Source organism: Python bivittatus, unplaced genomic scaffold, assembly GCF_059951505.1.
Source record: "Python bivittatus isolate LINGU-HERP-01145 unplaced genomic scaffold, Pbiv_v1 ctg000020_np1212, whole genome shotgun sequence".
Lineage (NCBI taxonomy): Eukaryota > Metazoa > Chordata > Lepidosauria > Squamata > Pythonidae > Python > Python bivittatus.
The window spans coordinates 115674325-115692326 of record NW_028277030.1 but is presented as its reverse complement, the minus strand read 5'-3'; the positions used below and the strand labels follow the sequence as shown (position 1 = coordinate 115692326).

General features: G+C 36.5%; 1 protein-coding gene across 3 annotated transcripts in view; it reads right to left on the bottom strand.

Annotated features, from left to right (window-relative positions):
• Positions 1–18002, bottom strand: part of EML4 (EMAP like 4) — a 180891-nt gene that overhangs the window by 35780 nt on the left and 127109 nt on the right. For all 3 annotated transcript variants that reach the window (XM_088147466.1, XM_088147462.1, XM_088147471.1), the window contains 5 exons: positions 11408–11531; positions 8581–8730; positions 7713–7782; positions 6893–7003; positions 3571–3666 (listed from right to left, as the gene is read on the bottom strand). In XM_088147466.1, the coding sequence (XP_088003592.1) occupies positions 3571–3666; positions 6893–7003; positions 7713–7782; positions 8581–8730; positions 11408–11531 (551 nt within the window). The remainder of the gene's footprint in view (positions 1–3570; positions 3667–6892; positions 7004–7712; positions 7783–8580; positions 8731–11407; positions 11532–18002) is intronic.

Here is an 18002-nt window from a genome sequence, read left to right as displayed (position 1 = left end):
TCCAAAGCTGTTGCAATAATGGGAAGTGCTGTGTGCATCCAGCTATATATAAGAAGGTTGCAGTTTACTTTGGTTGTTTTCTATATGAAGGAATATGAAGATTCTGGCTCAGAGACACCATTTCTTTGGGTATTTTAATAATGCACCAGAGATAGTTAGAATCAGATATTTAGAATGTAATAGTGATAAAATTGGAGAAAGGAGAAGGGAAAAGATTTACCTTGGAAATATAGTTTACCCATATTATTTATACCTAATACAAGAGTCCCTTTACCCTTATCTTTTCTTTCTATTTCTTTCACTTTACTATCTGTCTCAACTTGAGAAGTTTGGCTGTAGGATATAAGCCCAGTGTCCTTGACATAACTAAGGAGAGCTTCTTATTCACAGTATAACTCAACACTTTTTTAAAAAGTACTTTTTCTACATACTGTCCAAATTTCCATATAACTTTTCACTTAAGCATATAAATCAGGCTGGTTCTTAGAATAAGCAACATCTTTTCCATTCATTCTAATGTCATTCATAAAGGGTTAATAAAGGTTTTATGAAACATACTGTATACTTTGTTGAAAATTCAATAACCACACAAAACAATTCAAGAAACAACCCCAAGGAATGCATGCATGCATATTAAGGCTGTTCACAATTTGGAACAAGGGCTTTGGATTTTGCATGAGTGTGGTATCTCTTTGTTTCTGTGTGAGCCTGAAAGAAGAGTCTGCTATCAGTTTATCGATGCCAACCATTCCATAGCTTCCTCAGGTGAAAGATACAAGTTGCTTGATCAAGATGCTTTCCAACCACTCCCCTTTGACTATTTGTGGGGAGGAGTCTGGAAATTAGGCTGTGAGATCTGTTGATAACATCGCAAGGAAACTTTTCCTGTTGTCCCTTGGAAACCTGTAGAGATGCTGGCTGCTAGATTGTTTTGATCTATTCCAGATTGAACACCTTTCCTAAATTCATCACTAAAACAGGCCACTGCTGAACAGTCTCCAACAAAGAACTGCAAATTACATGAAATCAGAACATAAGGGCTGGCCTTCTTTCTGGTCCAAATCCATCAAGGAATAAATCTCAGATGAGGATTGTTCCTCACTTCCATGCAGACAATGAAATCTTCAGCATTATCTAGGGAGTCTGAGGCAGAGATCCTGAATGTGAAGTTGTATGTTTCCCCTTGCTCCTGCATCCTATGTCTATACCTGAAGAGGGTGTGCTGAATGGACTCTTGGAAGTGTGAGTAGTTGTCTTTCTATGAAAAAAAAAGGGGGGGGGATTCTCCTTCTCCTTAGGACTGCATATAATTCTGCTTCCCCAAAGGGAAAACTGGCCAGAGTTCCTATAACTTATAGACAGGACACAATGAAGGCTTATACTTTCTCTCTAGAGCCTATAGTGCCATGCCAAGCATCCCTAGGTCAACTCATGTTTCCTCTTGGCGATCAGCCCCCTGACATACTATCACATCGTGTCCTTCAGCTGCCTCACTGGGGAAGGTGTAGTGCTTCCTATTTTGAAGGAGGTAGCAGTTCATTCTCTTCTGAAGAAGGCCTCCAGGGATCTATCCATGTTTCACTGGGTGCAGTTTCCAAAATTTCTTTCTTAGAGAAGGTTGTTGGAAATGTGTACATCACCTATAAAGGATTCTAGAGAAAACAGATTATCTAGATCCTTTTCAATCAGGATTCAGGCACTGTCATGGCTCAGAATAGCATTGATTGCTATGGTAGATGATCTGCATCTGGACGAAATAGGAGGAATGTAACACTTCTTAGTCCTTTTAGACTTCTTGGTAACATTCAATTCCACTGACCATGATTTTCTTCTGGACAGCCTATAATAATTGAAATGACATTCTGTGGTGGTTTCACTCCTGCTTGGTGGGGTCATTAACTGAAACTTGGGACTCCAGTGCAGGGTTCTCCAGGGCTTGGTCCTTCTCCCATGTGGAATCTATGAAGAAGGCCATCTGTTGGTTTGGAGTGAGATGTCATCAATACACAGATGATTCCCAGTTATTTGTTGGCACTTTAGGCCAAATTGGAGATGCCCTGGAAATGCTGAATTAGTGTCTGCAGGCAATACAGATTTGAAGGCAGAAAAACAAGCTCAGATTAAATCCTTCCAAACCAGAACTGCTATTTGTCAGTAAGCCTTTGGGCAATCCAGTAACAATCCCAATATTTACTCTAGTGGGACTGTACTTTCTCCAAAAGTCTGACTCTTGTTTCCTGTTGAAGCAACATGTAGAAACCATGCCCAGCTCCAGCTGGCAAACCAGTTCTGACACTACATTAGCAAGAATGCCCTGGCTATAGTAACTCACATCCTGATCATCACATGATTAGACTACTGTAGCACACCTTATATGCAGCTGTCTTCAGAAATGATCTGGAAGCTGCAGCTGGTACAAAATTCTGCAGCAAGATTGTTGATGAGGCTGTAAAATGGCAATGATTTTGAAGTCACTGCACTGGTTACCAATAGGCTTGTGGGCCCAATTCAAAATGCTAGTTATCACATTTAAATCCCTTCATAATGCAGCATCAGGTCATATCAGGCAAACACCTCAACAAAACAGAACCTGGCTGTCTAGTATGGCATGTTTATGATCCCACCCTCCTCTTGAGGAACATGGGATGGGGACAAGATGACAAGCCTTCTAAGTGGCAGCTTCCATTCCATGGAAGACCTTATCCCAGAAGGTAGCTTCAAACGCCTTGCTTTCTGGAAGCAAGTTAAATCAGTGCTATTTCAACCCCTAGTTCTGTTTGGGTGGCCATCATAGACTACTATTGTTGATTGTTTTAATTTATTATGGACTGGAATTGTTGTCTGCCAACCAGAGTGCATATAGATTCATAGATTGGGGCAGCCTATGAATACTGTTAACACAACATACATGTATTAGATCCATCCTTAAGTTTATAGTAAATACAGAGATTATATGCAGTAAATACAGCGTTGACTGTAATATAAATATCCTGGCACTGATAAGCTAACCAAAAGTTGAATACATCCCATTGCTTTGATTCATGAATAGAAGTCAGTTTGTATTTTTTTCATTTCATTATAATATCCAACCTTCTCTCACAAACACTTTTTCCTGTTAACTTAGAAAACACTTCATGCATTTGATGAAATGAATTTTTTTTCCAAGAATGCTTATGCTATTATAAATAGTAGGTCACTGGGTGGTATCCAATAGGTGTCTGCTGATGGAAAGCTATTTGATTCAACTGACACTTCTGTTAGTGGAATGGAGATATGCTATAAGTCGGGTTATTGTATCACTGGAGTGACACCACCTGGAAGGTATTCTTTCTTGCTTCAGCCACAACACAGACCTTTACATTCCCCTCTGAAAAAGTGGTGAAATTATTAAGAGGGACAAACTGAACTTAATGTTACTCACATCGTAACTGTTTGTTTTGAAATGTTTCAAGTTTCCAGTAAGGTGGTACAAAGCAGATTTATGTTGTCATGCACTGATTCAACATAAACTTCATGACTTTGGTAATACAACTAAGTATTACTTGAGTCAAAATGAAATCTACTATTTACCTTTATCTCTGCTACTTTTGATTTCTTCTGCCAGTCCCAAACAGTCAGCATGTGTTCATTAGAATCATCAATCACACACAAATGGGTACCTGAATCCTTGCAAAAAAGATTTAAAAATAAAATTCATGTCATATAACTATAGGAAACAAGATCAAACATTCTTTCACTTAAATTCCCCAAACATTTTCTCTTGTCTTTAAGAATGTTATGATGTAATCTCAACTATGTTTTGTTTATATGTAAGGGTAATTTACATGTGCCAGATTAGGTCATTGTCCTTTATCACACTGGCCTAATTTAATGTGACCTGAGTGTGGAAGGGAAGTATTTATGTGTGACATTCTTCAAAGTCAGCTTTATTTTTAAATTGGGGTCTCACCTAAAAGTGAATGTTGCTGGGGCTGTTGTTTGAGTCACAGATCCTTGGAATATGAATGTTGTCAATATAGATAAGATAACAAAGTAATGCTCCAAGCATATGTACATACCTAAACCAAGCAGCTCTGCATTAAGATTGGGTGCTATATGGTCTTTAATATTAATTACTACTGATATGTTTCAGAGTCTCCTATCAGCAATTTCAGACAAATTACTGGTATGAGAAAATGGTATTTATATATTTTTGATTCTACTTTACATATTTTCTATGCAAAGTGGGTAAAGATGTATCAGAAAGCATTGTTCCATCATGGGTTAAACCAAACTTTCCCTGCTAGGCAATGATTTATGAAATTATTCAACTAGAAGTAGAAGTAATATGGCACAAGAAAAGTCATTCTTTTTTTACTCTAACCTCATAAATTAAGTCCCCTCTGCTCTTTATAAAATTCAGTTGACGATTTACATTTGAAATGCAAACTTAACAGTTGAATGGAATGAAGAATTAGAGAGTCCTAAGAAGCATTAAAGTGACTTAGATAATTGAGGCAGCCTACACATTAAGTGATAAATAAATAATAAAGCAACAGTACCAAAAACTTCCATAGATCTTAGCTTACATCCTATTCAATAAAACATAATTTTGGAATTATTGGCAATGTAGATTAGGAATGGATGATTATAAGAAGATATGGCTATCTTCACTGAAATGCTGCTATAGAAATGTTATTTAATTATTTATTAAATTTAATGCCACCCATCTCCCCCAGAGGGTGACTCTGGGCGGCTCACAATTAAAATCAAACATCAAAAACAGTAAAAAATATAAATATCGAGATTAAATTAGCTACAAAAAATCATACTATATAGAGAGACTCTTTATGCAAAAAGACTGTAAAATTCAAGATGATGGGGGGGACAGAATCAACTACCCCATGAGCCAATTCCAACAATGCGAGCCCCCATCAGGCCCCCAGGCCATCCGGCAAATCCAAGATTTCACACTCTTCCTGAAGGCTATGAGAGCAGGGGCGCACTGCACCTCAAGTGGTAAGTTGTTCCACAGAGTGGGGGCCACGGCAGAAAAGGCCCTCTTCTGTTAGGCTCTGTATGATTTTGTTTTTTCTTTATTTATTTGAATTGCTTATTTTTCTTTCCCTTTGGTATTCAACTAATAAAAGTAAAAACAAACAAACAAAAAAACCTCCCCTTCACCTCCTTCCTGGTAAATGGGAAAATGTATCTGTGGCAATAAATTCCAGCACAACATTTGAAAAATACATAATAGAAAATCACCAATTAAATGCTCTTTTTCACTTAATCAGTTTTCTCTTTCCCTATAAAAGGACTTATTATATTATATAAAGGGAACAAGAAAGACAAAATTAGTAACTGTAAACTAAATTAAGTGGCTTTCTTTCCTTAAAGCTAGTGTTCAACTTTTAAATACTATGATGATGGGTGGCATATCATTAATAAGAAAGAGGAAAAATTAAGCTTTGGGCATATGATATGAAATAGTGACAAAAATTGCCATAGCATATGAGAAGATTCAGCTCAAGTGCCTGCACATCAGTGTTTCAGCCTTCTGATCGTCTTCATTGCTCTTGACAATGCATTTTTTCTACCCAGGCTTTGAATAAAAAACATGTCTCATAGTTAGAAACCTTGGAAAAACCTCATTACACCTTCAAAACATTATTTTGCAAGGCTTCATACACTTACTAAAAAGTGGACAAATAAATAAATAGCAGCTATTTTTTGTTTCTGTTTCTCCTTAGAGAATACTATCCACTGCAGGAAATTCCTGCCATCACGTTGTAAGGACTACATGTGACACTCCACTGAAATGGCACTAAAATAAACCAAGATAATTACTCATGGCAGATAAATCAAGATAAATTTCAGAAAATTATATATATAATCAGCTTCAGAATGAAAATTAAACTTTTGTATCAGGGCTTGCTAAGAATAGATTTCATGAATGCTCTTATAAGAAAGAAAGTTTTCAATAATAAATAAGTTGTACAATAAATATATTGTATTAAGCTATATTTCCAGGTATTACTTTCAGTTATACTCCCATCTCTGCTAAGCAGTAAATAATAATCTATTCTCTAAAGAGGGGTAACCTATGACATTCCAAAAATTGTTGGATTTCAACTCTTTATCATTTCTGATTATAGATCATAAAGGCTAAAATTGAAGACCAATAATATTAGAATAACTACAGGTGGCCTACATTCTATTCTAGGCAGTCAGATTATATAGCATCATTTATTTATCCATCCACATTTATATGCCTTCTGCTCCTGCAACTATAAGTGGCTATTTATCCCTATCTCTATAGTTATCACTATAGTTTATTACTGATAAGTTATATAAAGGATCTAGCTAAATGTTTAAGTTGGAATGCCTCAATATACTGTATTTGCACACTGATCCATGACATTCTGTTATCATCAGATGATTTACTAGTTTTGCTACCAGGACTATGTAATACTTTGGATTCAGTTCCAAAAAGATGCCTCATAGCATGTAGGGATGGAATCAAGCACTTCTCTGCAGCTCTAATTGAAACACTACCTGTAACTGCTGGAGGCAGCTTTGTTCCACAAAACTACAATTTCTTGGAACAATCATTGTTAATCAGTAAATAAGGAAAATAATGGATACAAACCAGGAATAAAAAGAATGAGTTACACTGGGATTGGAAATGATGCAGTTAATCACCAGAAAATTGACTTCATGAAGAGAGTTCCTTGTATAAAAAAGGAAAGTAATCTTTCATAGCTTGAATAGATATCAGGTTGGGAACAGCTGTGATAGATGCAATGTTACAAACAGGTGAGCAGAATTCTCACAACTGTTTATATAGACACACTTACCCATGCACATAATTGGATACATCATTTGAGAAACAAAGACATGCAATTTTCCTTACTGCTTTTGAAAAGTCCAGACATCCCACTCCACGTTCAAAAGTCCCAAGGCCAATAACTTGTAGAGTCATCAGGCTCACTGAATCCCATACTCTAACATGGGGCTGCAAAGGCTGTAAGTAAAAACAATTTGAAAGGGATGATTACTGAAAAGATAAGAAGAGACCCAAGTAGAACTGTTATTACATTAAGCAGATATTGATTTGTATGGAAATAGTCATCAGTTGGTATTGACCTACAGAATAAATATTGACTTGAGTGATGTCCTTGCAAATAAAAAAAGGTATTTCAGTTCAATATTCTGAAAAAGATTTCAAGTATAACTTTATCCATATCTACTCTAAAATGTCTCAGGTAAATAGATATAAGACTGCAGCTTCCAACCATCACTGTGCCATAAACACCATCAATGTGTACTGAAATGTTTAAAATAATACAAGTAAGGAAAGATATAGTTGATCAGCAATATCTCAACATTTGGATTAAGAACATTTACTGGAAAAAAATGGGCAGAAATCCAGACTTGGGCAATGTGAAGTCCATTCATATCATAGGGCCTTCCCATTGCCCATCTTTCTTTAAAAAAATGCATAAGAGAAGAAGGTATAGCAGAAGTCTGGTTAAAATAAGCTTTTCAAGATTCATGTGGCCAACTGAAGATTTGAGAAATACACACTGCATCATGCAAGTTAAGATAACATGCACAAATTCATGCCTTTTGAATTATTCACCAGACAAATGCAGTAGTAAAAATGAAAAATCCCTAAGGGCCTTTCCAGAATCAGAAACCAATTATTGAGACAACATCTGTTAAAAACTTACTCTTCCATCTTTATCTACTCCAGCTATCTGTCCAGTTGCAATCCTGATTTTGTCTGGATGAACAGCAAGGCTAAAAGAAATAACGTATCTTGTTAGGAACAGTGCATGCTTTCACACTAATTACCTATCTAGAAGTGGAGAAAAAAGTATTTGACAGCTCCATGTAGTTTTTAGGGAAGGAGCAGGGAAGGAAGGTTTATGAACCCAGACCATTCTATTCAAAATGTTAAATAGGACCTGTTTTGTACCAGAGTAGAAGATCTGTATGGTCTTGTCTTGCTCATGTAATCCAGAATCATCACACAGGCACACCCAAGACTTCAAACACATTTTTCTCTTTCAAAACCAGAAATTTAATAACCGATAGAAACGTTAGCAAAAGTCCACAGTTAAATAGTTACCACACCAATATTTTGATCAAGTTTCTGAAAATATTATATTTACTATACCACAATTTTCTAAGGAACATACTAAGATGACAGATTGTTCAGATAATGAAAGAAGTGAGATAAAAATTAATTAGATATGTAAAGACACAATGTAGTCTCTTATTAATGTTGAGGTCATATGGGGAGAAAGCAGATTATGTCAGTTGAACTAGCTTTTATTAGGGAAGAGCTGAAATACTTCATTAATAATAAGGGATTGGTAAATCCCTTGATAAACTCAAGTATCAGAAAGAATGCCTACTGTCTCTCCCCACTAATAATTCTGGAAGAAACCACATGATTTTAATCCAGATACATGACAGTCTTCATCACTGTTCTTGGCACATTTGTATATTGGAAATCAAGCACTTGCAAATAGCATGAAAATATCAATCTGTTAACATTAGCCTGAAGCATGAATAATGGAAGCATATACTAACCATTTAACACAATCTGTATGACCCAAGTAATGACGTTGAGTCCGCTCTTCATAATTAAACAGTATTACCACGGATGCTATGAAATATACTATTTCTCCAGTAGGTAAGAGGTAAACATTAGCTCGACAGTCCCTGCCACGATAACCGTATCTTTTTTTTTTTTTGGTCAAGGTTTTTCAAAATGAATCAGCATTAGTGATGGAAGCTTGTGCTGTAAAGATCTGTGGTAACATGAAAACATGCTTCTCTCATATGTTGCCTATGGTCTTAAGAATCAAACATACCCCACCCCACCTCTTGGAATTTTGCCTACAAGAGACTTGCTTGGAGTCCATGTTGGTACCTTTTCAGAATCTGGCATTTTTTCACAGGTACTTTAAAGTCCTTTTGAAGCCTCTAATTGAAATTTATCATTTCATAAGAATGATATTGTATTTTTTCAAGCTTGACTGATAGTTGCACAGTTGTTAACTCTTCAGTTTTTAGCTTTTATGAAATTACTTTTGGATTCCTGCTGACGTAAATAATGTTGATATTCACCTTTTTAAGTTTTGTGCTGTTTGGACCTTATGTTTGGCATTTACATTTTATTATATGTACATGATATAATTTTATATATTGACCAAAAAAGCATGGAATGAGATTATTAATAAAGACGACACACTTTGTGGGGAACACTCTTCCTTCAGATGGAGAAAATATCTCTAACTCTATAGAAAGAGATAAGAAGACTATACATAAGTATGAAAATGTGTGTTCATTTGTAAACCCAAATTATGAACTTCTCATTATGTAACATAATCTATTTTGCAGCCCTAGAATCATATCAGTCAACAGGAATTCTGCTTTGCACTCTTTATAGAGACTACCTTACTTCTATATGGCCTTCTAAAAATAATGAGCAAAAATCCCAGAAACTTCTCATAAGGGGAAAGATGTCTAGAATACTGATAATCATCTTCAGGATTTCAGTGGAAGAAAGTTAGTTTTAAATTAAAATTTGAAATAGAATAATTCTTCAATAGACAAAACCTGAAAGACCAAACATGATTACAGTAGTTAGCCAGCAAGTACATTCTGCCCTGGTATTTTTACTAACTATGTTCAATGCTATGTCATGGTTTGTGATCATTATTTCTGAAAACAAAAGATATGACAAAATTGTATATGATGTGATAAAATTTATGAGCTTTCTTGTGATCCTATTCTCTTAACCAGCCTCTTTTATTTTCTAGGAATTAATTTCAAATCCTAATAGAAAAGTTGTGTTTTGCTATGAAATTTGATCCAAAGATAGGCTGCTATCCCTGTATTAGAACAGATTATAGAAGGTTAATGAGGTAGCAATTAGCTATTTTTATTCTACAAGAATAAATTTTTTTTACAATTTAACATTGAAATAGTGGGGGGGGGGTGAGTGGGAGGGAAAAGAGAAAAACATCCATTTAGTGTAAGTTCTACCAGATATCTAACAATAAATCAGCCAAACCTAGACCCAGACTCATGAACTAAAAGGATGTCAATCTTACAAGATAGGCCAGGTAAGGGAATAGACAATGCAAGGGCTATTGGAACTCTGTTGCTGTAGTGCATTACAGAATCTTGAAAGCTTGCCAGAGTTTTCCACTATACTGCCTTATACCACGCAGAATCAAATTGGGGTTATTTTGAGTCTCTTCCTTATGTTTTTCCCAGGGCTGAGATTTCATTTATTATTTTATTTGTTAACAGCTTTCACACTCCTTCACTACCTCTGCCTCCCTTTACAAAGGGAGAGGCATCCACAAATCTGAGGTTTTTTTTCAAAATAATGAAATTGGTGTTCCTCCATAAGCTCTGCCCCTTTCATGTAAGTGTGTTACACCACAATGCAAAAGAGGTGGAGCTTGCATTGTGGTAGTACTTCTGTCAATCCCTCCCCCCACTCCAGACATCCCTGTGGACACCCCTGCTGAAAGAGTAACTTACATAAACAGAAACTGGGTTTTTTATAATACTGTAGTGTTTGTTACCCAATTAAAAAGTGTATCAATGCTGCATTCACATCTTTGTGTTCACACACATGTGTATGCATATACTTATCTGAAAGGAAGACTAGTTTCCCCCTTTTCCCATTAAATGATTTGCCATTAAGATGGGATGGTTGTCTGAGATCCACTGAGAATATGGTAATAGTCTACTTTCTGTAACATTAAAAATTATGTCACAATCCAGCTTGCTACTCTGATCTTCCAAACTCATCTGGTGGTCCTCACATTAAGTCTTTTCTTCCTGCATGCTGCATCTTCTCTGAGACTATGTGGATAATGAAATGTTTGGATGAATGAATAGAAATGTGATTTGTATATGGCTTTGGCCTGACATTCTGGTGGGATGCAAAAATTACACACAAGGGAAGGCAGACCTCAAGATAACAAACAACAAAAAAAGTTCCCTAACTTGTAAAACATAGACACCACTCTGATCCAAGAGGGCAACTGCTGCCTTCTTAAGTGTCAGTAATCCAGTACTTAATAGCATGAAGAAATATAGGGCTCTAAAGTAACTGTGAGAAATGTCTGTGTGAAACTATAAAAATAATAATAATAATCAATAGGAGTAATAGAAAGTATTGGTGAGTGGCTGTAGGAAGGAAACTCACATCCTATGAGTTCCAGAAGACAGCAGTATTTTTTTTCCCTAGGATATATATTTTTAAATTTTATCAAATTAAGAAAACCTTAGCATAATAGGGCAAAATTGGAAGTTAGGTTTTAAAGGGAAGTGGGGGGGGGAGCAAAATACTGGAAACAGAAAGTGTTTTCCTTGAAGCATGCAGTAAGGATACACCCACTCCAGTTTTAATTTCTCAGGGGGCAGCTCTGTCTTGATTTCGTAATATTTGTCAACATCTGAAGGAAGAAACATTGTGATGGGCCGTCCCCGCATGAACATCTTGATATACTCGCCTTCTGTTAAAACAAAAAATGCGTACCAGAATGAGAATGTTTTGCAAACAAAGACATAATAGGCTTGGTAAAGAACTATAAAGTTGACAGTAAGCTCCATTTTAAGAGCACAAATCTGAGATCCAAAATTTTAGGCCAGAATACACAAGCAGAATTACAAAAGCAGAATCTCATTAATGGCAAAACACTCATAATGTTTGGTGGCTCCGAGTATTGGTGCGGGAGCAGTAGAACACATTTTTTATCCAGCCACCCAACTTTCCCATCCCCTCCTCTAAAAGTACATAACAAAATTCTTACTTGATTCTAAAGTGTCTGCATTTTCCCTACTGCTTATTTATTAGTTTTTGTCCCTACTGTGGTATGTTAGAAATTACAAGCAGAATGAGCCAAATAATTATTAAAAAATAGTGCTGGAGCCAGCATCTGAACTAAAAAGTAAAAAAAAAAAAAAAAAGCATCAGCAATATTTTACTTTAAAGGTCAAGAATATGCAGACTAAGTAGGACTTCACACTATTCCACTGGTTTTCAACTGCTCTGCAACAACACACTGGTGTGCTGCGAAAGGTCCGCAGCTGTGCTGCATCATCACCAGAGGTGGACTGCCTCCATTTCTCCCCTTGAGTCCCAGCAACCTGTGACATCACGGAAGTTCCACCTATGAGATGTGTGCCGTGAGATGAAAAAGGTTGAAAACCTCTGCACTATGCAAATAAATCTAGAGCAACTGCATCTCTCTCAAATGGACATCATTGAGATCAGCCTAAACCCCTCTCTCTTTGGGGACTAAATCATACAAAATAGCACTGATTATCAGGACTATCTTTGCCTCAAAACAAATACATGAAGTATGCTCTGTGTAGCTCATTTAGAACTACAGACTGGTCCCTGTGGGAATGTTGATAATTAGCAAAATCCTGGATTAAGACAGACTGAAAACGTGCCTTTAAGTAATAGCAGTACAAATAGATACCATCTAAAGTAAGAGAAGGAAAGGGAACAGAAATGGCAAATATAAAACTCATCAAGGAGACATTTTATTAAAAACAAAAATATGTGTGAGTAAACTTATATATAACATTTGAATTAAATTCCTTTATGAGGGATATTTCTCTTTCAAATGTAACAAGTGAAAAGTTCAAACACTCCTACTTCTCTCACACACCTTAACATTATACTTAATATGATAACAATCTAACTATGTTGAAATAGTTAAATCTACATAGCATAAATTAATCATTTATAAAGGCAGAAGGCACATTTTCATTATTTAGATGGCACATACACAAGTCTCAATAGTACTAAAATTAAGGGTAAGTTATGAGGAACATGCCTCCTTCAATAGTAAAACTTTGTTGTATTCTGCTATTGATATTTCATCAGTAACCCAGTTCCTCTAAATAACTAATTAAAATATATATATCTTTTACAAATTGTAGGGTACCTTGGACAGACCAAGGTGTTATAAGTGATTAACGATAGATTGCCTAGAATTTTTCTTGTTTGTGAAACAGCAACTATCCATGCTTTGCAAAGCTATTGTAAAGTACAAGAGAAACTCAAAAGTCAAAGCAAAATACGTTGTGTTATAGCATAAATTTGCACCTTTAGAAAATAATATGGGTCCAAAAGCACCCTTGGAAGAGCAGAAAATACTGCTGCCTTACTGCTTGCGCAAAGCACCTCCTTCCATTTGTGCTGATTCCTCTCTCCCATTATAATCTTCTGAAGAAAACCCCTCACCATTTCAGAGACTTTGATTACTCATGTTTTTGGATCCAAGCCATCAAAATGAAGTCTGAAAAGCTGAGACAAAGAAATGCTTCACTGCATATACAGCCAATGCCTTTGCCAGGATAGAGGCTTAGGGTTGAATCCAATGAAACACTAGCCAAAAGAACTTAGCTCAAGCATGGGGAATATGTGGCCCTCTGGAAGTTGCTCCATTAAAATTGTCAGGACCTTTTACTGACCATCATGACCAACAGTGAGGGTTGCTGAGAGTTGTTCAGATGTTAGTAGAACAGCTAACATTAGCAAAACCTAACAAAATGAATTGTAAAAGAAGTATGAAAATGCCTGTACAGATAGTCTTCAACTTATGACCACATGAACTTATGATCTCATGAATGGCCAGCAGCTTCCAATGCATGGAAGCCCACAGACTGGTTCTCCAGGGGTGCTTCCAGCATGCACTTTGCAGCTCATGCTGGAAGCTGCTGACCATTTGTGAGGCTTTGCAGGAGGAATGCTGAGCTCAAAGCGAGCAGAGGTCCTGCGGGTAGGGTTTGCTGATGCTGGGCTTGCCTCCACCCCTTGCTGAAACCCTCACACTGGTTTTCCAGAAGCACTTCCAACACAAGCTGCTGAGTGCGTGCTGTGTCTCCAGGAAGCCCGCGTCCCTCCTCTTCCTCCAGTTCTGCCGCCACCCTACATAGCACCTCTCACATACCCTCCACCTTCGCCCAGGGAGCTGCTGTCAGTTCTCCTGCCTTGTCTGGCGACGGAGAGCACCACACCTTCCTGTTCTGCTACCTCCTCCCTGGCCAGGTGTGGCAAATGAGGCTCTGCCATCCTGCTGCACTCACCATGTGCATCCCAGGTCTGCACTCTCACCCATTGCCTGGATCCCAGGCCACCAGCAGGAGGAAGAAGACGGCGGGCAGCTGGCAGAAGCGGTGGGCAGTAGGGGTAAGCAGCAGAGTGCAGGGCACTCAAAAGGGCAGAGATGGGGGAAGATAGGCGGGTGGGGGGAGCTGAAGTGCCCCTGTGGTCATAAGCGTGGGCAGGCTGCCAAGCACCTGAATTTTGATCACATGACTGCAGGGGCACTGCAATGACCATAACTTCAGGGACCGGTCATAAGTCCCTTCATTCAGCATGCTGTAACTTTGAACGGTTGCTGAACAAATGGTCGTAAGTCGAGAACTACTTGTATAATGGATTGTGTAAATGAAGGATTTTAACAGGATTTCCTTAAATAGTAGAAGTTTGCAGCATAACACACTTTGATTCAATATTCTTGGTAAAATGAGACATATAAAAGTAAAAACACCAAGAATGTGTTTTTATGATAAAACAGCTTCCTTCACATTTCAAAAATTCAGTATTGATCAAATTAATTATTGTTCAATACTTCAACAGTCAATGGACATTAAGTGCCTTTAGTTATCATTCCAAAATACACTATATGCAAATTGTACACAGGCAAGTTAGTACTGCTTCCTGGCAGGCATTTTGTCTATCCACCTATCGTGGGAAGCAAGTTAGCAGTGCTTCCTGGCAGACATTTTGTCTACCTGCCTAGCGTGGGAAGCAAGTGCTTTTGAATACTGCCTAATGAACTTTTGAAAACACAGAACTCCTAAGAGAACTCAATGACATCAGAAGAAAAACAGGAAGTTAAAGCAAGGAGCTTGTGGAGTTTAGATTAAAAATAACTCCCTAAAAAGATACTAAGCCACTCTTGTGTACTTCATGCATGGAAATAACAGGACAGAAAATACCAGTACTGTTTTGTTTGGGCGTATTATGCAAACTTCATAAAATGAATTCATTTCTCAGATAATTTGATTAAAATGTCTGCATAAACAACTTATCACTCACTAATCTATCTGGGGCAGCCTGGGTTTGCTTCTTACACTATCCTTCATTCTCTCTTTGAAAGCCAACACCATGAAATGGTCTCATCAGTATACAAACCTGCAGGGCAATTAAGGCATTAATGCAAAACTCTTTTGAAAACTGTACAGATAATGTCAGAAGATCAACAAAAGCATTTTCAAACAAAGAATCCTAGCTCTGGGCCAAATTCCTGCAAATACAGGCTAAAAGAAGAAACAGTTTGACTCCCTTTTAATTTATATTGCCTTAATTACCATGTTCCAGAACATTAGTTTGAATTTTACTGGATCTCTTCCAAACTATTTAACAGGTTTTTTTTAGGATATGACCAGAAGAGATAGTTCATGTGTATATCTAGCAAGCTTCCAGTATTCCTTTTTTATCCTCAGCGTTTCTGCAAATCTTTAAGATTGTATTAGCTATTTTAAAAAATAAATGTGTAATCTCTGATATATTTTAAAAGACAAAAATAATAGAAATTCAGCCCTAAACTGGTAACCTGTCGAATGGAAAAATACAGACTGTTAAAAATGGTTAAAAATATTATTTTTATAGGATAACTTCATTTAAAAGAAACATGTTTTACATACATGTTCAGAATATTCTTCCTCATATGAAAGCAACACTCTGACAGTGTATCTTGATCTTGCCTACAGAATAGGAGAACCAAAAAATGTTTGCTATAACACTGTAATTGGAGCAAGAAAAAGGAACGATTTGAATTTTTTTTAAAAAAAAAGCCTGACATTAAGATAACGGTTCAGTTATCAGACAGTGATAGTTTGAGATGGCCTGCTCATTTTGCTCTATTGTAGTTGTCCATCAAAAAGAATGCGTAAATGTCACTGCAACACTGGTGTGCTCAAGCACTTCACACAACCCTATGTTCAAAACAAGAATGTTTTTACATACTGCTCTTGCACTGAGATTAAGTCATCAAAGGGTAGGATGCAAACACCCTTTTCGGTCAAATCACTTCTGTTTCTACTTAAGGAAGAAAAACTGTAGCCTTAAATTATGATACACTGGTTTGCAGTTCCCTTTGCAAAAGGAAAAACAACGATTCTGTCATAATGCCATAATATTTGAGAGGGGTTTTGCACTAACCCTTTTAAAAGAATTAACATTTGTTTCCAAAATGTTTATGGTAAATACAAGTGGGAAAATAAATGCAACAAAGGAACCAAAAAATAGATGTATTTGTACAATTCTAAGTCACTATTTGTATGGCAAATTATTTAATGTAGTGGCAAGCTTGGTGCTCTTTAAATATGTTGGACTGCAATGCCTATCATTTTCAAATAGCATAGTTATTGATCAGTGATTACACAAACCTCCAAGGTACTCATCCCTGCTATTTCCACAGCTACATTTCATTTACATTTTTTCTTGAAAAACAGAATTGCAGAATAGTATCAACTTGAAGGAAGGAATTTCACATTTGCAGACAAATTAGGAAAAAAATACAAAATTACATATTGCCAGATATATCTCACAATATTTTTAAGCAAAAGCCCTTGTATCTACACAACAAATGCACTATTTATGAAGTAAATGAAGGGGTGGGTGGTACATCTATTCCAAATCAAGTATTCAGACAGGTAATCCTGTACTGCATTACCACCATTCTTGCTAAAGAAATCTGCAGGTAGAGACCTGCTGTCCCTGGCAGTAAGCTATCAAGGCTTTATTGCACATACAGCCATGTCAAAAGCTGAGTCCTTAAAATAGGCACTGGCACATAGTTGTACCCTTGATCTAAAGCCAAACATGGTAGAAAATTTATTAGAATCATTAGAACAGATTCTAAAAGTCCCGACACATTTTTGATATTTGTTTCAAGACTTTTGTATGCTCTTGAAAAAATGTATATACAGTTAGCCAATGCTGTTAATGCTATAATGAGTTAAAACACATTAAAAGGAGAAAAAAAATGAAGAAAAAGCATGTTCCTCTTTAAAATATCATGCCACAAACGTTTGAGATTCAGGTCTGCTTCATAAGATATGTGAAACATTATTCTTAACTGAAATGCACTGCATACACATGAACAAATGAGAAAACAGAACTATAAACAGTGGGGATAAATAATCATGAAGTATTCAAAAAGTATAATCTGTGATAAAGTAATCTTGAAAGTATGTAAAATGGTCCTAGGGACCATCACAACAGCAGTGATCAGTAATAAATAGGACAATCCTAACACTGATCAGTTAATTAATAATTATAGTAGGGCAAAACAAAATAAATCATTATCTAAAGTCATATCTATATGACAGAATCAAATAAATTGTAATACAATTTGTATAAATAAATTGTAATATAGTGATTTCTTCCCATGAAACTCCTTTTTAAGAATATAGTAATTTTTAGGTCGGCAGAAGAATGTCCCAGGAGACTGAAATGTTTTCCCACTGTTTTCTGAATGCTTCCTTTTCTTATGCCTGTAGGTCTTCATCCAGAATCAACAATAAACCACAGTTTATTATTCTTAGAACAAGTTTAATTAAGTCTTGGGCTTGTGCTTCCAGCTTTCCCTTTCTGTTTTGAGCAGAACAACTGGATACTGGATTTGGATAACTACCATTTAGATTTCTATGAAGTCTCAAACTAAGGTTATTATACACGGTTTAGTGAAACAAACCAATTTCAAACCTTGGTTTATAAAGCTATCTTGATTCAATAAACTTTAATTGAGATTAATCTTATTGTAAACTTGGACTGTGGTGAAATTTAAAGTGGAAGATTCAGATCCCTCCTCCCTGCTACTCTGGAAGAAGAGAGGGCAATGATGGATGCATAAAAGCTGGCTTTGACTCATAATGCCAGGTATTTATTTATTTAAATA